At 29.4% G+C, this 24431-nt stretch overlaps 3 protein-coding genes across 4 annotated transcripts in view; 2 read left to right on the top strand and 1 right to left on the bottom strand.

Moving 5' to 3' along the window:
• LOC129976657 (G-protein coupled receptor Mth2-like) overlaps positions 1 to 22487 on the top strand; it is a 30122-nt gene extending 7635 nt beyond the window's left edge. Inside the window, exons 1-2 of one of the 2 annotated variants that reach the window (XM_056090344.1) lie at positions 5319 to 5496; positions 19224 to 22487. In XM_056090344.1, coding sequence (XP_055946319.1) covers positions 19313 to 20764 — 1452 coding nt within the window. In that variant the 5' untranslated portion in view covers positions 5319 to 5496; positions 19224 to 19312 and the 3' untranslated portion in view covers positions 20765 to 22487. Of the gene's footprint in view, positions 1 to 5318; positions 5497 to 19223 lie in introns of those variants that run through there. The other variant, XM_056090345.1, reaches the window with a different exon arrangement.
• Positions 1 to 24431, top strand: part of LOC129976655 (G-protein coupled receptor Mth2-like) — a 75378-nt gene that overhangs the window by 30580 nt on the left and 20367 nt on the right. The gene's annotated exons all lie outside the window — the stretch shown is intronic.
• LOC129976663 (GTP-binding protein 8-like) overlaps positions 1 to 24431 on the bottom strand; it is a 163814-nt gene that overhangs the window by 135156 nt on the left and 4227 nt on the right. The window lies entirely within an intron of this gene.

Below are 24431 nucleotides of genomic sequence, written 5' to 3'. Positions count from 1 at the left end.
ATTTAAGAAAATTATTTAAAAAAAGTTTAAATATTTTTTAAAGAAATTTTAAAAAATTAAAATATACCAAATGGTTATATTATAAATTAAACAATATCCCAGCGACACAAATCACGTTATAACAACTCTACAGTAAAAATTAAAGTTCCATTTTATCAATATATTTTTTACGAAGCAAAAAAATTATCGTATTTTTAATTGAACTATTCATATAGCAGCCTTACTGGATATTTTTCCAAGTTTCAAGTTTAAATCCAATTCTAGTACCGCTATTAAGATATATCGTTCTATTCTACAAATGTTTATCAAAAAGCATTTAAAAAAAGGATTTCCAAACATTCATTGGTGCCCTTTAGAACAGTCATGTGAAGCTTATAAATGGAAATAAAAACATGCAGACAAATGGCTACAAGATGCACTGAAGGATTAAAAGCATATTCTGAAAATATGTTATATAATTGACTCCAGATACAGCAGACAAGTAATTTATTACTTTTTTAAATATTGCTTCCGGTATTCATGTAATTATACTGCAAATGCTCCAAGAAATGGATTTGTTTTGCATGGAAAAATTATTTTATATTGTTGAACCGCTACATATTTTGAAGCATTTAATGATGTCAGTTGTTTCTTAAGGCACTTGCCACGGACAAGCCCGCTGTTACGAAGACATCGATTTGAGCCGGAGGAGGAGCGTCTCTTGTTTTTTTAGTAGCGCCAACTAGGGCCAAGAGTACGACTTTGCTACTCACGCATCACTCATTCGCTTGCACAATCCCTTTTTACACGTCTCACAGATAGAACAACGGAAGAACAACCATGCCCAAACCGGGACTCGAACCTGGGACGCCCAGATCACGGGGAAGACGCGCAACCCCTATGCCAGGACGCCGGCATCATGTCAGTCAATAAGAGAATAGAAAACTACGGATATTCCAACAAGACAATATCTTTCAATTACATATTGCATAGTTTTTCAGATGCGTAGGAGAAAAGAAGACAAATTGGAAATTTATAAACAATTTATTTTCCAAGGGAGGGCATGGTTTGCGTAATGGACCGAAGGCGGAACAAATTTTTCACATCAGAACTCAAGAGTGAAAGAGAGAGAAATTTTTTCTCTTAATATATTTAATAAGAGATCATTATAGGGATTTCTTTGACATGTATCAATATAGGAAAGGGAATTTTAGGTATCTGGAAGAAATACCGAAGACGTTAGGGATTTTTAATCCTCCATCGTTAGAAGAGTGTGAATTACAATGGTCATCAATTTTTTAGAACGCGTGTTAGCAATAATTAGATAAAAATATAAAAAAGTGTGATTTGAATCAAGAAACAAGAGGAAATTTTAGAATAATATAATATGAACTGACTTAAGATTAAAAAATAAGAAATTTATTGAGATTGCTCCAATTTAAGTAATACCTTTGCATTATATATGTAAACATATTTCATCAGTTGCGTGGCCAAGCAGAACTAACTTTTGAAATTTTAAAACTTCGAATTATTTCATCATGGGTGGCATAATCTACGTACAAAGAATAAGAGGTAAGAAATATGTCAATCCACATCACTACACAGAAGCAGAAGAGATCAAAACTTTTCCTTTCAGTGATTTTACTATGAGATTTTGATAGGGATTACTTTGACACGTATAGTCTTAGGAAAAGTAAGTATCTTTAAAAGAATGTTGCAAACGTAAAGGATTTTTTATCCCTTTATTCGGAGTGTGGGAAAATACTGAAGTGAGCAGTTTTATAGAGCGTGTGTAGAATTAATAAAATGAAAAAGTGGGAATTGGAGCAGGAAATAAGATACCATTTTGGAATGAAGTCAATATGGGCTAAATTATGATGACAGTTTGGAAATCAATTAAGATTTAAATTAGATTAAGATTATATTATATAACCATAATTTTTGAAGCAGAATCGTAGCCGAAGACAAGGAAGACACTTTGAATTTTTAACTTCGTTTATATTTTCCTCCCGGGAGGCATTATTTACAAGCAGTACGAACAAAACACGTCCGTCTACAGTGCAGCACAAGAGCAGAAGAAACATAAAAAAGGACAAATAATTTATTTCTTCTTATATACCATTAGATTCTGATAGGGTCTTCCTTACACATGTCGAATTAGACATATATGGGGAATCATTAGGATCTTTTAAAAGAATTCGCTTGGATGACAGATTTTTATCCCTTCACTCGGAGTGTGGGGACCGCTGACTAAAGCATTTTTACAGAGATTTCTGTTGAATTAATTAAATAGTAAAAGTAGAATGGGATGAGGATATAAGAGAATATTTTAGAATGAAGTTAATATTGGCTAAATTAAGCTAAAAAATTAGAAAATTAATTACGTTTAAAAGAAATTTTAAAATATTATTTTATATTATCATTCAAAGATTAAACTGTTTACTTCAAGAGAGGGAATAAACAAATTTACGTGTTTTTCATGTTTGTTCCATTACGTTTATGGAAGAACTCGACAAAAACCCATATTTTATCTTGGTCATTATTGTTATTTGTCAAGGTCAACAAAATGCATTCATACAAAAGTCTCTCCATTTAACTTCCTAAAATGGTTTTAGTATTTGTTTGGACAGCTTTAAATCATCTGCGAGTATCTTATTGTCTTTTGGAAAATTATTTGAACATCTTGTGACCTCGCGATTGAAAAATATTTCTGTCGACATTGAAATGGAAACTTCCACCGTATTTTGAATGAAATTTCTCAATTTACTCTAAGTTTTTATCTCATTTTACGGGAGGGAATTTTCGCTCCAACTTTGAAGGAAAATAATATGCTTCATCTTTGAAAAGCTATTTTCTGTTTAGCTTTGATCAAATGCTGTAAAGCAATCGGAATCATTTTCAAAAACGGAAAAAAAAATTATAAAAATATTTATTATATTAATTAATATTTTTTAATTAAAAATTATAAAACTATTAATTATAATAATTAATACTTTAATTATCAATTATAAAATATTGATTATATTAATTAATATTTTAATTAAAAATGATAAAACATATTAATTATATTAATATTTTTAATAAAAATTATTAATTAATAATATAATTGAAAATATTTTAGAACTAAATACTATGGAAAACCTTTCTAATCGCAAAAAAATTAAAAAAAACAACAACGGTGTTTTATTATTTTAACTCCATTTCTGCATTAAGACCAGTATAGGTAATCATCCACCGCTGTCTGTAACGCTGGGTGGAGTTAAAAAACTCCCCTCACTTTTGGTCTATTTTCACTTATCGGGTGCGAAATTTAAATTTCTATTAAACCTTTCACCAACTGAGGCAAGTTTTTTTATGATTAAAATGACCGATTTCTTGGTGTACGATACTGATTCCTTACATTCTCTCTTCACACACCACTTTGAAAGCTGTTGCTAATATTTTCTTTCAGCACTTTTTTTTTCTCCAATTTTATAACATTTGTTACATTTTTTTCTGGGTCAGTAGATCATTATTTTGATCTGATTTTTGAGATTAGTTTTGATTTGAGTGTTCTTCAACGTTATGGATAGAAAAGATTCAACAGTAAGAAAACGATACTTCTAAAGTTATTCTACATTTACAGCTAAATGCGCTATGAATATATTTTTTTTTATTTCTCAAATAATGTGCCAATGTGCAAGCGATTTGATGCAACAACTTTCATAAATTTACTTATGACAATCAGATCTCAAGGTATTGAGATCTGATCAAGAGGTGCGCATCTTCGAGTTGTTAAAGAAAAACTAATTATATATTTCCCGAAAAGAATTTTTCTGATAATATGTCTTATGCAGTCGAACGCACATGAATGGCGATCCTAAAATTCCTGGGAATATTTTTAAAACCATATTATCTACTAATGATTTTTTCATTTCTAAATTTTAGTTTCCTTCAATGACTTCAAAAATATTATTTGAAGTAAATTTTATTATATCGTCTGAATTATTACAAATATTATTTCTTTAATAATGTCAAATTTATAGCAGCATATTCTCCTCATTTTTTTCCTCTAGCATTATTTTTAGTAGTGATTATTATAATTTTTAAGTTCACATATTTATATTATATTTTCGGTTGATAATAATTATCTTTATGGCAATCATAAAAGTCGTTTTTTAGTATGTAAAACATTCAGAATAAATTCTTTGGAACGTCTAATCAGTTACACATACTCTTTAATTTTTGATTCAAATAGATTAAAACACAAACAGCTTTATACCAGTTAAAAGCCAAAAGTGTTTCGAAAATCGGAAGAAATAGAGTTTTCTTGGCTAAGAAGAAGTATATAACAAAACTTTCGAGTTCATATGTTTATTAAATGATTTATTCAAAATCTTGCAAATCATTTAAAAAAATATATAATTCTTGATTAAGGATTAAGCTGCATTTCTAATCGATTCGATTGATAAATAACACGAGATTTTTAACTATTTTTTCCATTGCAAGGCATTAAAATAACTAAAATCTTTTTAAACGAATGAATTGTTTATTCTGTAGTCCAGGAACTGCAGAACATATTGATAAGTTATTACACAAATTTTGACAAAAAAAAAATAATGTGAATTATTTTAATTTTTCAGAGTTTTTTTTGGGGGGGGGGAATTTTTTCTCAAAATTTAGAATTTGAGAAAACTGCTATTAAAAATGTAAAATAATATTAAAACGTAAGTTAAGCAATTATAAAAATCAATGTAAATGCCTAATGAGTGAACACAATAACAAAAATTTCAAGAGTTTTATAATAAAAACTGCTCAGAAATTAAGAAAATTGAATAAAAAATTATTCGATAAATTGACCAGTCCAAACTCAACTTTTCACGTATTCACCTAACTTAATAACTATGATACACAAACATTGACCAGAAGAAAAAAAAACTATGACTATCTCTTTATTTTCTCATCAAATATTGAAAACAATTTTGTTAATGACAATTAGTAGAAGTACTGGTCACCTACTTATTATATTAAAAGAAACCCACGATCACATCACGAAATATTTAGATTATAATTAATGACAAGGACCAAAGGCTATCATTAAAAATGACCAAAATGAGCTCCGTCGTATCTTTTTCCCCAAAATAACCATAAGAGGCCTTCCACTTCATTTCTCTTGAGTCCATTGATAATCTTATCGTCACTTCCGCCGTAGCAACCTGCGTTACTTTCTAAACATCCCCTCGGAGCTACAGTGATAAAAACATCTTGCCTGTTCGTTACTCGTATGAATCATCAAAATACAACGGCGAAATAAAGGGAGGTATAACTCCGAACAATAGCGCAGTCCGGATGTTCTGTTGTCTCGGCGGTGCCGGCATCTTCCAGCTCTGGAAAGTCCCGCGCTTCCCTATCGAATAGAGCGAAAACGACTTGTACCTGTGGTTGGTATCGTTAAAAGGTCATTTGTACTTGGTGTTCTAATCACAACAGGTGTGCATAGAAAGATTTCCTCTCTAATCATGACAGGAAAAGAATGATGTAAGTAACAAGTTTGCTGTATTATGATTGGTATTATGTATTATGATGACCGATACATAAATAGTTTGATGAAAGTGCACAATTTCTTAAGTTTCGAATATTAGGGTAGAAAAATTATTTCATAAAGAACTACTTTTTGAGTTATGTTTATTAAAATATTATTTACAGAAAAAAGCACGAGAGCAACTTGAATAATGAAATACACTTTTTCGACATTTTACCCATATGCTTTTTTTTTTTCTTTTGGCATACTATTAAAATGTATTTTTGTTTCGCTCAAAAGTATTTTAATAAATTCCACGACATTTTCATTATCTATTCTAATTGTTAAAATGGTTACGATTATAAAATTAAAAAAAAAAAGCGATTTTAGTCATTCTTAAATATAAGTTGTTTTTTTAAATATATTTATAATCTTTTGAAATTTTAAATGAGAGTTTCAATAACAACTTAAAAAAAATTTAAGAATCTATAGTTTCTATTACCATCCTGTTTGCGAATTTCTGGAGAAAGTTTCCCACAATTCGGTGAAAATGATATTACATTTTGGCGATAAATTAATTTCAATTTAGGAATAAAATCGGCAATTCCTTTCTATATTTAAGTAGATTTATGCTCGAAAAACGTTTCGCTCCAGAAATATGACGATCCGGAAATGGATAACAGTTTGAATAATTAAGTGTTTTACTGAACAAAATTAACAAGATCACAATTTTGCATTAAATGAAGAGCATAAGACTCGATATCCGCTGATTGCTGATAAAATAGAAAATTTTTAATAAGTAGTCTCCAAACAATCACATTTAAACAAATCTAAAAAAGTTTATCAATAATTTTATAGTTTTCTTCATTCGTTATATGTCATCTAATTAGAAGATTACGTCTAATTAGATGGCATCTTCTTTGGAAATGTGTTGTTGGACTGACCTATGGATTAATTTAATACTTGTTATATTTATAATTCGACACAGAAATAAATACGAATTATTTACGATTCGTAAATGATTCGTACGAAATAGTAAATGATATTTCTATGAAAAATTAATGGTTAAAAATTATTAAAAGTAGTATTTAACTAAACATTTTGCCATAAAGTTTAGAAGTCTTATAAAAAAATTTGAAAAGCTGAAAATTAAGGAGTAACTTGAAAGTCTTTTCTACAAAATAATTTTATATTGCTGAATGTAGTCTTCTCCGGCAATTACAAAATTCTTCAACTTACTGTAGCAGAACCAGATAACAAATTTTTAGTTATGTCGCTATAATAATAGCCATTAAATAAAGATCATAATACTTATTTTACAGGGCAAACTTCCATTTCATCAATTATTAATATTCCTGTCGCCGTTAAAGTTAATTTTAAATTGCTTTGGAAAAATGTTGTACCCATAATTTAGAAATAATAATAATAATAATGATTTGTAGTAAGTTTATCGATTGCAGACTAAAAATATGTATGAAAAAATAATTTATAAATGCCAAAATGTAATTCATATTAAAATTCTAAAATAAAAAAATAATTAATGGTGTAAGAAAAAATAATTTATAAATGATAAAATGTCATTGGTATTAAAATTCTAAAATTACAGTAATATACAACTCCATAGAACTTGTACATGAAATATTACATCTATAAAATTCTATCTATCAATTTTGTAATTTTTGTTTCTCTTCTTTACTTATCTAAGATAAACATTTATTACGATACATTATACGATGAACTACTTTTGCTGTTTAATCTACTTTAGTCTAGTTATATTTGTATCTCATTTTGAAACAATACTAAGACTATTTTGGAATGAACTTTGTAAACAGCTTCGCTATAACTATGGGAGAATATTCCAGAAGGTTTTAGCGTGCGATAGCTTACTTGCTCTGCGGTACTACGGCGAAATTGAGTTTCGAACTTAAACCTTGGACTTCAGAAGCCGTGACCTTATCACTAAACTACCCTAGTTTCATTAGCGTGACATTTGCTAAAGTACATAATATTAGCATTATTATGTTAATTATTAATTATAATTCTTAGATTTGTATTTTGAATGAATTTTACGATGATTACGAATTCAAAAGTTTCTTGAAATGCGAATTCAAAAGTTTCTTGAAAAACATAATGTCATACATAAAGCGTAATATCACAATCTGTGGTCAGAGAATAAGTGAGATATTTTAAGAGAGTTCATTCAAGTTTAAGAATTTCACGTGAAATCCACCAAATCTGTTTGATTTTGAAATCCGTTGTGCATATAGAGGACAGAGTAACCGGAACAAAAAAATGTTTTATAAAAAAATATTCATTAGTGTACTAAAAATTAATCTTTATTGCAAATATTTTTCATTTGCAATTCATTATCATAAATATAATGAAGTCTTGAAACTACTTTTTTTAAAAGTTTACTATCAGGTGACGATATTCACTTGGAATCAAAGCAAATAAAATGCATGATTAATGGACATTAATAAAATTAATTTCCATTAAAATTTAACTGGTAATTAATTAAAAAAATTCAGTTATTCGTCTAGAATTACATTTTTCATGCCCTTTTGTAGTGTCAAATTGATTAAATTCTGTTTGATATGCTCGGATATTGATACGAATTTCGGTCTGTATTTAGATAGATTCTTTTTCTTGCCTAACAAAATTCATTCACATTGATGGATCTCCAATTTTTTATTTGCTTGCACTCAGAGAAATAATTTTCGAACCGATCAATGAAAAGTTAATTTTCAAAACAGGAAATGATTGCTCGGTCTTTTAAGGATATAATAAAAATGGAATAAAAAAGAGACAAAAATTTAAGGGGTGAAAAGGAGATAAAAATTTATTCTGGGCATCGATCTGGGGATATCAAATTTTCGTTATCTTGTAAAAGCCGCACTAGATTTCTAGTTTTCATTTTGGAAGTTTTATTTTTCAACATATTGCACGCATGGAATTGGATTGATCTTCTTAAGGATCGAAGGGCTTGTAGAATTCCGTGGGTTGCTGATGGGTTTTCCTCCTAGTTCTCTTCATCGTCATTGTCTTCATGCTGCCATCTCTTTCAATCATCCTTACATGGCATATTGCTCCTTCCATTAATTTTTTTAGTTGTCTTCCAAATTACGTTAACGTTTATTCAGGCTTTATAGTCTTCTTCCTAATGTCTGCTGACTTTTCAATGAATCAGGATCATCCTCTAGATTAGTCCTATTAAAATTCCCATACTGAAACACTTGACATCGGGATTGATCACTAGAACAGGCAGATTTTATATGTATTTAGATAAAGGAGAAACCGTTTCTCACTATTTTGATAAGCAGAATCAATTTTTCATTATATCCGCGATCACTAAATGTTGCGGCTCTTGTCTTAGAAAACTGATATATAAGACTCTGCGCTATTTAATTCGTTAAATTTGTGTTTCCCCCAATTTTTTATTTATTTATTTATTTATTGCTCATTTGTCGCAGGTCATAATCTATCAATTTCAAAAGTTAGTAAGAGCTTGCAAATTTTTGAAACTTTTGTTTAGATCTAACAATTACGAATTTTCAATTTATTTTTTAAGACAATTAGTATAGATTTTATAGTTTTTAAATGTTTTGAGATTTCGAAACGATAAAATTTCTTGTGTTGCATAATATTTCTTTTTCCATCAGAGAAACCATAAAAAGTCAACCACAAAATTAGGATTAAATTTTAACCGCAATATTATGAATAAGTTGCAACCACAATATCATGATCAAATTTCATAGAATTTTATTAATGTGATAAATATTCATTCATATTCTACAAAGAAATAAATAGATACAGGTACACTATTTGGAAAACTTTGGCGATAGAAGCAATGAATGTAATGTCCACAGACCTAAAGGATATTATATATATATCTAATGATATTTTAAACTCTTAATTTAAACCAAATTAATTTCCAAAGCTTTATCTTAATTTAGCCCATAGTAACTTCATTCTCTTATTTCCTGATCCAATTCCACTTTCTGTTTAATTAATTCAACTGGAACTTTAAAAATGATGCGCCATCAGTTCCACGTGTCGAGTGAAAATGATCCTTCCCTTGTCCTTCTCAAGGTCAACACGTGTATTTGAATTGACACGTGGCCGGAAATCCCATGTTATATAAGATTAGTGATCATTTATTTCATTCCTTCTATACTTCTGCTTTTGTTCCGCACTGTTGTGGACGTGTTCTGACCACGCCTGTTTGTAAATAAATTGCCTTCCCAGAATGGATTAAAATAAATTTAAAAATGTGAAATGTCTCTTCTATGTCTTCGAACCTGCCTTCTGCTTCACATAAAATAATGTTTACATATATATATCAGATCATGAAAAATCGATTGATGCATAAAAATTATTTTAAACGGAGGCCGGTAGGTGAAAATGAAGCGCTGAAATTGGTTAAGAGAATGTAAGGTAAACGAACCAATAAAGAATAAAATACCAGGTGTCCATAATTAACTAAATTATTACTTTTTTTTTGCACAAAAACTGTCAATCTTAATCAATCTTTTAGTTACAATCCAAACGTAAGAAATGGCACACAAAAGTTTCGCAGGTGGTTTTAAATATGCGCATCTTGCTTCAGACCAACAAGTGAAACAGTGTGACATCATGATGTAACAATTTGAGAATGTTTAGAAACTGTTAACCTCTTTTTGTTACGATGACCCTTTATCCAACATTTTATGCATATTTAGTTCTCAAATACTGCAAATATTCAAAATTTCAATTAGTTTGCATGCCTTGTATATAAAGAAATTTATTAATAAATTTAATTATCGTATGAACCTCATATTCAGTTTTTTATTGGCTGTACTTTGTTACATTTTACTTAACTTAAATTAATTGCAGCGCCTCATTTTCACTTACCTGCCTTTGTTTGGGCACATCCCCCCCTCAGTCTCATGTAATATAATGGCCTGATATAATATATTTGTCAAATATGATGACATTATCTTATCTCTAGCAAAACCCTCTCAATTAGAAATACTTTAATTTGAATCGTCTTGTATTTAATTATAGCAACTAATGTTTTAATAATTTCAGAATTGAAATAAATTTTTTTGTTCATCTTAAAAACCAGAACAAGACATTATGCATGAACATGAACATATTTTTGAGTGCGTTAAATTTTTCTAAATGGATCTTTGGGAACCAACGAAAACGGAGAAATAAGAAAAATATATATATTGTTCTAATTTGTATAAAACATAGAAACACATTATAAATGCAATAATAATCAGTTTGTGTAGGAGTTTTATACACAAAATAGCTTTTAAAATAATTAATAACGATTTAATTAATTCAGGTCGATACTGGATTGCACATTTCGGCCTTTTTGCTTCCTTGTACACGTGGTATAGAAAAAGTAAAGTAATTGTGAAAAAATTCGAACTAGAAATTTTGATGAGTCTCCACGTTTTAGATCTCCCAGAATTAGAAAGGCACATTTGTGGAAAATGTCCGTCAATCTGCCTGTGACAAAGATAACTAAAAAACGCTTTGAACTAGACGGTTGAAAATTGGTATACTGTCCTTACACAAAATTCGCATATTTATTCCAAATTTTGAACAGAAGCTTTTCAGACAAAGTCCGTCAGTTCGGCTGTTTGAATATAAGTTAACACGATAAATGCAAAATGAAGAGAGCTTGATAATAAGATTCGATGCACAGACAAACAGGTATCTACCCATCTATAGGGTCAAAGTTTGAGCCAAATACAATTACGTGTTGATCGTTTGTTGGTCTTTTCTTTCAAAAAGATGCAAAAGCAATAATCTGTGGTGAAGCGCTTATAAGCCAGTTAACAGCTACGAAAGACGGGCAATTGCTTTTATATTGTGGTCTTATTACTGGGCTGCGAACCACAAGGTCCTAGTATCCTCGCTCAATTCAAATCCACTAAAAATTAAAACACACGATGATTTCTAAATATCAAATTTGATATGTAATTTTTAAATTTAACAAGTGCAGTTTTGTGTCAAATATTTGTTTCAGCGGTTGAGAAAAACATCTAAAACACAGCATTGTTTTTTTGATACTATGAACGCATGCAAAGGATGAATCGCCAAATAACTCACGAAAGATAACACGATAGATTTAGGAAAAATTGCTAAATTCACGCCAAAAGTTAACTATTGACGAGTAGATTAATTCTGGCAATACAAGATTATTAGAGATTTGGCGAAAAAGTTGAAGGGAGATCACTCTCGCTGGTTCATAAAGAGATTGTACACATGAATTCTATACATGATATATGTATTTTTCTTTTTTGCGTCCACAGTAAGTAAGTTTTAAATATGAAATATGCTCAACACAAGTCTTGAGATCTGATCAGTAATGTAAGCAGAATCTCCTCCAATTTTCCCTGTCTTTGGATACAAGAATAATGTGATTGACAAGTAAAATGCCAACAATAAGATGTCTACGAAAGTACATAGTCTTATTGTTGGTTAAATCGGATATTCTAATACTGTGAAATTCAATTCCAATATAGACTGAACTATTGTTCTGAAAGAATAAAATAAGTTGGAAATAAGCAATAGTCACGTTAATTTCTTAATTCTTGAAAATATATTCAAAAGGATGATATTTTTGTAAAAATGAGCTATTCAAACATAAAAATTGTGCTGGTACTAACTGATAGACATTATCCAAGATTTTTTTTTGATAATTTTTTTTCATCTATCATTCGTGTATAAAACAATAGTATAGTTTTCATGCAGGAAGTGACAGGACATCTAATGCCATATCTTATTCCACTCCGAAATCTGAATACTGAATCGAAGGAAATGTGAAAATAAATACAGAGTTTTGCAGCAATTTTTTTCTATAAACAAACGTGTTTAATTCTCATGTATAAATGTCTTTAAATTTTGAATTATCTTCAAATATGAAATACGATGTCCAAATATTGTTGTTGTTGTATATAATGGCATTTGTCATGGACAAGCTCACTGACGAAGTTAGCGATTTTAAGCCAAGGGAGAGTCTCCTGTTTTAATAGCGCCAACTAAGGCAAAGAGAACGTCTTAGCTACTCACGCATCACATTCGCTTGCACAACCCCTTTTTACAAAGGGGGCACATTTACACATCTCGCAGATAGAACAGGTGAAGAACAACCACACCCGAACCGGGACTCGAACCAAGGACGCCCAGATCACGGGGAAGACGCGCTACCTCTATGCAGGACGCCGCCTATGTCCAAATATAAACCTGATTAATTGGCGTGCATATCTTAGAGGAATAAACACCTTATTTCACTTTTTAATGGACGATAGGTTTGCTAATATTTATTTATTAGAACATATCAATATCAGGGGGATCAATGAAGTCTTTCCAAGATCTTTAAATTCAGCCACAAAATTAAAGTGTACAACTAACGCAGTGATTATATTGAATTTACTGCGACAGGTTATAGCAGCCTTAGCGTAAAAATAAAGATGCTCGAAAATAACTCAAAAAATAAAGGAGATCGGGCCAAAAAGTCCAGTTAGAAAAATGTACATACTAAAGGAATGTAAAAAATGTATATCATAATAAAAACACTTGAAAAAATTTCATTCAGTTATCTGTACAATGGGCGGAGATATTTGCGATTGAAATTATGAATTTTCCATCACTTAAAAAAGAGTGTCTAAAATTAAAAGATGATCCTCAAATCCCTCCCCCCCTCGTCATCAATGCATTTTCAGATTTTTTTTTAAATAATTATTTTTGTTTACTTACCTCATTACTTAAATTTCACTTCATCGTTGCTTGTTTCGGAAAGGCTGTATGACAAACAGGAGAAAACATTTTTTCAATTTAGAACGAATCCTTTTTCAAGTCACAGAAACTTCATAAATTTAATCGTAAATATTTCCTCCAACTTTTCAGATAACTCCACGAAATTTTTTCCTGTGTTTTGATCACGGTTTAGAGAATTTTTTTAATTGGACTTTTTCGACGATTTTCGTTATTTTTTTAGTTATTTATTGTAACTTCCTTATTCCGCTGCTAGGGGATTTATAACTTATTTTCAGCATAGCCACTTTGCTAATGGCATACGTTATTTTCTGGCTATACGACACACCCTTCAGAATTTATAGGATTTTAAATGATTTTATTGATCAGGTTTTATAAAAAGAAACTTTAACGCCACGAACAACATAAACTTATATCGTAAAGCCTTAAAACCAAAGATTGAACCAGAAGTATTTATTTAATTCGATAGAGAAATGTTAAATACACATATTTCCCAGCTATTTCATACCTAGCTTGAAGATCTCTTGAAAATTCACTCCATACTACTACGACGTTGTTTTTAAATCAGAGATTGTTTTGTTAAAAGGTGCATATAGAATTTGTATATTCCTGTTTCATCTTAATAAAGTATCACTCAAGTTTTTTTTTTTTTTCAAATATAAAATTAAACAAATCTAGCATCTTAGAACATTCAAATGAACTTGTTGGAATAATAAATTTCGTTCTTTCTGCTCTTCAAGTTTTCATAAATAACCATTCATATGACTGACATTAATAATAACTATCTTAAACAACCATCAAAGGACTATATTTATTTCTTGTAATAATATTGACAAATATGTATATATTTTTAATTGTTCTGTAAACAATTTTCTTCTCTTCCCTCCATTATACAATATGGGTAGTCGGGAATTGTTTTAAATGATTCAAACTGACAATTGTCTTTACTAGATACATCACTAAAAGTAGCAAAATGTAAAACTACTGCATAGGATCACAAGTTCTGTGTTTTAACTGATTCACCTAAAGACTGAAATATATGATTGATTTTTAATAAAATTATATCAAATTAATACTGAAAGCACAGCTCTGCTATTTCTGCAATGAATGCAATATATATACGCATGATGAATACAAATAGAGAATTGCATATCATTTCATTTCTTATCTTCATAAGTATGTTACAGCGTGCAGTTAGCAATAACATTAAACAGATTTTTTTCAGGAGGCGTATTTTCTTTTTCTTTTGTAAATTCAAAATTTAAATTTTGATTGTACATTCAACTTGAATAATTTCATGATTTACTGCGACTACTGTGTAGTGTTTTTATTCTTATCTTTCTGCAAGAACATCGCATAAAATTCTGCAGTGAATTCTTTCATTTACATACTACGAAAAAAATGGGAAATCACATTTTCTTGTGTTTTTTAAGATTTATATTCTCACAATTTACTGTCTCATTTTTTGTTAGCTCCAGCAGTGATCATGATTTTACGTCACTTTCGTGGTTTGTTGAAATTTCTTTATGAATTGTTTATAGGGTCCATTCTTTGAAATATCAAAGTTCACTTCTTTTTCTAGACATCTGAGGTTTTTTTCCTTATCGAATTTTTTTTTCTCAACATGTACCCTTGTCACTAATAAAACTGTTTAGCTTTATTTTATTTTATTTAGCTAAATCATCTCAAATATGATTTGCTGCCAAATTTACTGAATGTTACCCATAAAAATCCTTGAAAAAAAATTCAAAATCAGATGCTTTATTGGCTTATTTCGTATTTGGTGATTATCACTGGTCCTAATGATATTATTAATACATTCATAATTATATTCACGGAATCAGTTTCCTGGCGCAATTGTTGGTATTATTTTGTTAATCTGTTTATATTTATATACACGAGATCAATTTTCTTGAGCAAATGTTGTCATCACATTGTTAATCTGTTCAGATTTATATTCAAGGAATCAGTTTTCTCTAGCAATTGTTGGCATTATATCATCCATTTATGCAAGTATGATACATTACATATTTTAACCGATTGTTTGATGTGATCGCAAATATTTCAATGCACATGCAGAAAGCAGTTTTCAAACGAATTACCCGAGATTTCAAATTTTACTCGACTAAAAAAATAATTTTATAATCTTTACGCTTATTATAATCTATATTAAAATTCTTTGAATCAATATAAGTTTAATTTTTTTAGTTACCATTTATTTTTGATACTAAAAATAAGTTCGTTCTCAATGTAATCAAGACTGTATATTTTTTATTGAGAAATATATTACAAGGAATCAATAAAAAAGAAATCTATTCTTTGTTCCGGAACTAATTAGTACTTATTGATACTTCGAATACTATTGATACTACTTATTGATACTTCGAATACTATTGATACTAATGCCATAAAGGCTGTTAATAGTGCTTTCTGGTAACGAAGAAGTCCCTGAGTATGTTCCAAGGCAAATTTAATTTACATCAAATTACTGGAATGTTACTTGTAATTGCCAGAAATAAATTCATCCCATACAGGTATATAAATACATAAAAAATTCTATGACTAAATACTCCCTGGACACATGTCTGGTTAGTCTTTGCTATGATTAATCTGTTATCTTGACATCCAGTGACAGTTATGGTAAAGAGTCGTCAAAAACCTCCCCAGAATTACTAATAAAATATCCAGTTCTTCGCCACTCTATCTATATATCTAAAACACATTCTTAATTCGCTTGCGAAAGTAATTAACATACATTTCTCACCTATAGAAATGCGCTAACGAATATTTTGCGCTATGTTCTTATTTCTCTAAATGTTGTAACTTTTATACTCTTCCATATCTATAATACCCTTTCTAAATGTTTGTAACTTTTATACTCTTTTATACCTATAATACCCTTTCTAAATGTTTGCTTTATACTCTTTTATACCTATAATATCCTTTCTAAATGTTTAACTTTTATCTATGCAATTTATTTTATATTAATATAAACTTAAATAAAACTTATTATAAACAGTGCTAACTCAATTATTTTAAATGGTACTATACGAATTCCAGAATATATCTATGTTTACGTACTTATTTCTATACTTTTAGAATAATACCTTCTTCTAAGTGTATGCAACTTTTATTTAGGCAACGTTAACTTTAATATTATTACTAACTGAAATAAAATTTAATGTAATAACTAACATTAAAAAATTTTTTAAAAGGCTACTACATGAATTCCAGAACATATCTATATTCTTCAATTAAGTGAGCTCAGATGCTTGTAAAATTTGGTCATTTTAAACAAGCCTTTCGTGAGTTATAAGAAATAGATTTGGAAATTTTTGTTTTGCGGTATATTTTCATATAAAATTAGTCGGTAATGATAATTATTGTCCATATGGCCTCATTAAGCAAAAGCAGCATTATTTGAAAACTAAAGTAACAATTTATGATTCGTAATGATTATTAAATAAATGTTAAGACATGAAATGAACATCATAAAAGAATGATCATTCAGGAATGGTAATCTTGAATGCTCATCATCATAACCTTGACGCAACAACTGAAATAAACTTTACCTTGATCCATTGCGCAACAATTGCATGCAATTTCAGCTACTTCCGTTTGGTTTGAAAGACATTCTACCGGATACCACCACCGTCACGACATTCCAATAAAATTATCCGATTTAAAAATACGGCGGAAATTAAAAAGAAAGTAAAATGATTTTGGATTAGATTAGTGACTCTTCATTAATAAGATAATAATTGTTTTCAAAAAATGTTTAAAGAAAAAAAAAACAATGAAAAATTGATACAGCAAGCAAATTTATTTAAACAATATTCAATGCAAATTATTTTCATGCAGTGGAGTTTATAATTAATAATGCGAGTTTGCTGTAGTTGCAGACTGTTATGCGAAATTCGCAAATCATTGAACAAATTATTTAATTTTGTGAATATTCTTTGAACAAATAATGATAGAATATTACCTATAAAATCATAATCTAATAAAAATATGAAAAAAATAAAATAATAAATTAAAGAATGAGTGAAATTGTAATAATAGATTTTCCCCACAGGTTATTTCTGAATGAAATAGAAATGTAAATAAATCCTTCTTTCATGTCTTTTTTGTAGCTAAAAACAATTAAATTTTAATGGAATTGGCAAAAATGGCAAAATATAAATTGACAAATATATAAATATGGCATGGCAAAAATTTAATAAATTATTTTAATTTTCATTTCATGGAAACTTTAACATGAAAATTAACACAATTTCTACATCTCTATTTCATTAATAAAATTTATCAAAACAATCTCTCCTCTATTATTTTTCAGCTCCTTCAAAAAAATTCTTAGTTTTTTTAAAAAAATTAATATTGACTACATTACTTTTACTGGATATTTGATCTGTTAGTTTATCTACAACATGGTTTAATAAAAGTTAAATCAATTTTTGTAAATTTGGTTTTACATACTATATAGTAACAGAAAAAGTCATAGAATTTAGTTATAGGCATAATGGATAACTTCAAAAAAATTTTCTAATACTCTATTCTAAAATTCAGATACGAAAGTTAAAAAAAATTAATTTCTTATGATCAGAAAATAATGCACAGTGTGGAATGTGGAACACTGCCTTAATGGGCTGCTAACAATATTATTAACCATCTCTTTCTATTTATAGTAGCAATAAAGCAAATGAATTTCTTAAACCGAAAGACGAATAAAATTATTTTATGGTATTTGAGAGACAAAGGTTATATAAACAAAAAGTGGATTACAAAAGTTGTTATAAGTAATAGCGTAATACTCGTATTATATTTTCAATTAATAAATCTTACATTTAATAATTTTCCACAGAACTTCATGCTTCTCTAGAAACAATAAAACAAATTATTTGATTTCGGATTTAAGTTCAAACGTACTTTAATATTCTTAAGAATATGCAAAATGAATTAAACTCTCTTTGTAAATTAATATTATTAACTATTATTATAGTAAAACAATAATAGTAATACCGGGTTTACACTCGGCTAGTTATAAGCCGACGCATGCATAGAAAGGGACTTTATGTTAGCCACATTTTCATAAGTTAGATTCAGGTATACCATGCTTGGCTATAAATTGCCGTTTTGGTGTCTCTGGATTTTTCTTTTCACAGATATTATCTATATAAGTTGCTTAAAATGATGGATATTTACACAAAGAAACATGGCAAAATAAAAAGGTCAATATACCTGATTTCAGAAAACTACAGGAAAAAATCACAAATAAAAAAAACACACAACCTCGCATCACAAAGGACAAAGAAAAAAAAAATGTCGAAATTAATCTATGATAAGAAATCAATTTTTTCACGCCAAAAAAAACCGCCAAATTCTACAAACGCATGAGCAGTAAGAAAAAAATACAATTCAGAGACATGTCCCGTCTGGATAATCACTTGCCATCGATTGAACAGCATTTTTAACTTTTCTATGCATGCGCTGCCTACTGGTCGTCTTATAACTGGCCGAATGTAAACCTGGCATAATAGCGTTGACAGTTATCCATTTTCCCCTTTATTATTTATAAGAATGAAAACACTGATTTAATTATTTGTATATTTCCTATTATTTTATATCAAATTGCCCAAAATTTCATATTTGGGGAGCACTTTGAGTATAAAACTAAAACTGAAATCTGGGAGTTGCTATTCTAAAATTTTCAAAGATTATACAATTAAATATGGGTCATCAAATTGGCATTTCAATTTTTATAAATTAAGAGTAATAATTTGTATTGGGATATTAGCAATACATGTTTGGTTAGTTCTCTTATTGATATAATTTTTAGAATATTGTAGAATCAATGCTATATATTGTTACTTTTTCGTTTTATTAGAAATTAGAAAAATAATTTTACTGTATAAATGAAAAATTTCAAATATTTAATAAAAAATGTTTACAATCTAACGCTTGGTTTTTTTTACAGGTTCATAAAAATTGCAGACGACAAGATGGTTTCAACAGATAATTATAGTAAAGAGCTTACATTCAAACTTTTTTAGAAGTGTTGAAAATATGCATGTAGCTTCTTTGACTCACTGTTTGTTACTGACTGCATGGCTGTTGAGCTGTAATGGGCTTCCGTTAGAGCCCAAAAACCTAGCAGATTTCAAGGACACAGCAATAAGCCATGATGAAGAAAAAAGACAATATTCTTCGAACTGTGAATATTTGGATTTAAAAGACGTGGAATTTCTTGAAGAAGGCAATGTCTTGATTATTGCTTATAATACCACAATGTCACCTACAAGATCGTATATCACGATTGATAATGTAAGGATATGCTTCAATCGCAGCCTGGAACTAAAAAGGCAAATTTTAAGACATTGCACAAGGTGGGTGTACGATTTAGATGAATTCAAAGTTCTAGGAAATGGTTCAGTTATATTGCTTTCAAATTACCCGCAGATATTAGAACCTGGGACCTACGAATTTTACAAGGGAAAACTTCTGAGGTGCACTAGTGATGACGATTATGATGAGAATTCTACTTTTATCGATTTAAACCCTATACACGTTACGAGTGACGACGAATCTGTATCAGTAACTATAAGCAAAGTTGGAAGTTCTATTTCCATTGTAGCGCTTACGGCTCACTTGATCACATTTTGCCTTGTCCCTTCGTTAAGAAACTTACCAGGATGTAATTTGGCTTCTTTAAGTTTAGCGTTTTGGATTGCATATTCGTGTGTCATAATTGGCCAGATTCCTGAAGTTCTTGGCTTATTTTGCATAATTATAGGCATTATTCAACAGAATTGTTTTTTGGTAGCATTCTTTTGCATGAACGTTATGGCTTTTGATGTGTGGAGGACGTTGAGGATGGCTACTTCAAAACTGACAGTCAGCTCTGAGAACAAGAAAAAAACATTGTTCCTCATATATACCATCTATTCTTGGGGTGTGCCTCTGATCATCACAATCACAGCCGTTATTCTGGATAACGTAAAAGGCGTGCCTTCATGGATAAAACCAGGAATTGGCGAAAAGAAGACTTGTTGGATGACTAACAATAAAGCCAAAATCATATTTTTTTCGATACCCGCTTTTACTTTATTCATGGTTAATGCTATTTTCTTTGTGTTAAGTGCTTTTATCATTAAGAACAATACCATGAAGAATGTAAGTGATCAACAAAATCAGACTGCCAGATTAAATTTCATATTGTACGTGAGGCTAGGACTCATGATGGGAGTAACGTGGCTTTTTGGTGTACTGGCCAGTATAACGAACAGTACTGTATTGTGGTATATTTCCGATTTTCTTAACCCTCTGCAAGGACTTTTTATATTCTTACTTTTTACATGTTCGCGTAAAGTCTTCAAATACGTTAAACAAAGAATCAGTCTTCGATCTCCCAAGACTTCAACTGCAGAAAAACACACATGTTCGTCATCTGATAAACATACGACAAACTCATCAATTGCAACGACTAAAGAAACGACATTCTCATCCCAGATTTCGTGAGAGATCAGTGTATCATTTCATATAAATATAGATTCATTTGAACTCTACAATTATAATTTTTGTAAAGAGTTTTTATAAACAGGATTTTCTGAAGACGAATACATCTGTTCGTGGCAAAGAATGATTTAAGTTAAATAGTCAATTGCCCGGCATCCTGGTCTAGGGGCAGTGCGTCTTCCCCGTGATTTGTGCGTCCCGGGTTCGAGTCCTGGTGCGGGCATGGTTGTTTTTTCCCTGTCTTCTATCTGTGAGATATGCGAAAGAGCCCCCTTGTAAAAAGGGGTCGTGCAAGCGGGTGTGTGAGTATCATTTTCATATGAGCTAGAAGTCAGACTTCTACAATCGGATTCTCAGGGGCCTTTATCCTCAGAAGCTATTGCACAAGAAGCTCAGCTTAAATCACTGACTTCGTCAGGGCGCTTGTCTATGACAAGTGCCATAAGTAACAACAACAACCAGTTAACTGTTTCGAACTCTTCGGAAAGTGCGTATCTAAATTGTGTCTCAAAGATTTAGCGATGACGAGTCTACTCGTCAAACACAGAGTACGTGTAACATGAAATTATGCTGTTATTAAATGGCTTATTATTTTTATTTCAATAAACACATTTATTTATTTACTTAAACTAACATACAATTTTTTCATGTGAACGAAAAGAAACAAAACAATTGGATGACTAATACAATACAGCGATACATTTAAGAAAAACAGTTCAGATTATATGCAGTTTTTTTTGTTTATAATAAATATCAATAATCTTTTATTTGCTTCTTTGATTTCGACTTGGCCTCAAAATATTTTAAACATCTGAAATTTACGAATATGTTTTTTTACTAAAATTGTAATTCAAACGGCAAATTGTCACTACTTATTACTCCTGACGAATAAACTCGTCATAACACAAAATGTTGTACTTTTTCCCATGACGAGTATACTCGTCAAAAACAGTTAACTGGTTAAAGAACTACTCTTCCATCTTGAAAGACATTATTTGGTACGAAACAAGTAAGAAGTGCAGTTCATGAAAAACTCCATTATGAGACATTCTGCATAAAAGCGAATACAAAGCAACATTTTTGATGAAGAATCTATGAAATATTGATATGATGAAATAATATTTTGCAAAATGTAATATATTTTTAAATAACATAGAAAATAAATACAGGAAATGTTGCATTGTGACAAATTTAAATATTTAACTACATTTAAGATCCTGGTAAAAATCTTATAAAGACCATAAATATTCTATCTTACAGAAATATTAGATGAAACCAGCAAAATAATATTTTCTCATGCTGCATATCAAGAAGTTTTGCGTTGACATTTTTATATATAAAGTAAATTTGCTCTTGTATTTTGGCAAAGGACAATGTCATCGAATGAGAATAATATGTCACTGAGTTTGTTACAAACTGACAGAAATTTCTAACAGCTATTGGATGAAAATGTCCCATCAATGAATTTCGATAAAAATCTTGGATCATATTCACTAGCAAAATGTTCGCTATCGCCTTATTCTGTACTATTAACTGCTGACGTCAACTTCCTCTGATTGAAAGTATAATACAAATAGTGAATATTAATGAATAAAGGAATAATTTAGTAAAAAAATAGCTATGTTTATGTCTGGTTGTTATAATCAAATAGTATTTCATTATATTCAAGCATTTTTGGTAGAATTTAGACAAAAATCAAAATAATAATGGAAAATATTTTGTATAAAATAACATCTCCTACATTTATTAAATGGTCATTTCCTTAAATGCAATGTTGTTTTGCAATAAAAAAAGCAGTTTTATAAAATTTAACGGAAATACCTTTGAGATTCTTATCAATAGAACAAAATCTCATAATGAAGTATTTTACCGCAAATTTAATATGTTTTCAAAACTTCAAATGACAGTGTTTAATAGCTTAAATTATACTTATTTATATCAATAAACTTACATTACTTAAATAATATATAATTATTAATAAATGCATACTGTAAATTCGGACAAAAATTATTTTGAAACAAAAATCATATTTTCAAACAGAGGCAGTAATTATATATATAGTATTATTATAATAGTTGTTAATAACCTTCATCGCAAATGTCTGCATTTGTGGTATTTTGAATACTTTCGATGTACATAATTATAAAGGCTATGTATATAGATTCATTTTATTCGTTTTTTCAAAAATGACGTTTCAAAGATTTTTCATGTGCATTGAAGATATTACGTATGAATTTTTAATACCTTTAAATCTACAGTCTTAGAGCAAATAATAATTAAATATGAATTTCCATACGCTTGCTTATAAGCTAACTACATTTCTCTTGGACATTTAATAGTAAGTTATTAATATGTAGTCTTTTTGTATTAAATATTTAAGTCTTAAATATTGAAATAAGTTAAAATCTTAAATATCTAAGCATATCTTCTACATTCAAATTATAGGCTTGTAAGTTTTAATTGCAGAGGTGTTGCCATTAAAAATTGGAAAAGTAACTTGACATTTATTTGAAAGTAAAATTTAGAAAATGGCTAAATAAAAAAAAAGTAAAACTGGATATTGTTTACAATTTCAATTAATAAAATTTATTTGAAAAATAAAATGCCCATTACTTGTTTTTACACTCTACTATATTTCGTATACGAAGAAAAGCTACTTAATTGTCAAAAAATTCGACCTCCAGATTTTAATTAACTTTCAAGCTTTATAAATTCACGAGATTGAAAAACGCATCATTGGGATTATATCTGTTTGACTGGGAACAACTGTACTCAAAAATGCTGTACACTATGCGGATAAAATTTGGTACATGGCTTTTACACCACTTTTCTAGACTTCTATTAAATTTTGAGTGAAATACATTCAAATGAAATATGTTAATACGACAATTATAAAAAGAAGAAAATTATATGGATAAAATTCGGAACAGAGATCTAGTATCTAAAGTAACGATACCTATCAAATTTAGAACTAAATCTGTCAAGGGGTCAATCATTTGTCGAACTTTATATTACAGCATGTAATCTCCTTATGTCAAAAACGGAATGACATAAACATATGAAATTTGTGGTGTGATACTGAGACTTGGTCAATTGGTCGGGAGAATAACGTCAAAAATGCACTCTCGGTGCTCTGATGCTCGTGTGTTATCCACATCCCCGTGATTAATCGCGAAAGATCGCTCGCTATTAAATTATTTAGTAACTATTATTCGATTATGGCATGCGATTAATAATGTATCAATAAATACATTTGAGAGTATGCGAGAAAATTTGTAGGAGACAACTCCCGCAGGCTTTCAATAAAAAGGATTGCTTGATTGTTTTATTAATATTCATGAATTAAATGAAAGTTTTTTTTTCAATGAAGTCATTACATACTTAATCTCCTAACTTACGTCGTTAAAAATAATACTGTCTTATTAGAACTTTTCACTGTCTTCAAATCTCATAAAATATTCTTAACTGTTTTTATACAACACAGGAACTTTGCATGAGAATGCTGATGGTATTCAAAATATGAGAAAAATTAAAGATAATACACTGAAAACATTACAGTTCTTTAGCATACTGTTTTTATTTATATAATTCGGTAATATCGTAACGCTATGTTTGTCTCGCATTGTGTTTGTTTTGAAGGATTTTTTAAATTTAAATATTAACAATATTC

This window comes from Argiope bruennichi, chromosome 7 (assembly GCF_947563725.1).
Source record: "Argiope bruennichi chromosome 7, qqArgBrue1.1, whole genome shotgun sequence".
In the NCBI taxonomy this organism is placed as follows: Eukaryota; Metazoa; Arthropoda; class Arachnida; order Araneae; family Araneidae; genus Argiope; species Argiope bruennichi.
This window is presented reverse-complemented; position numbering and strand designations above follow the sequence as displayed.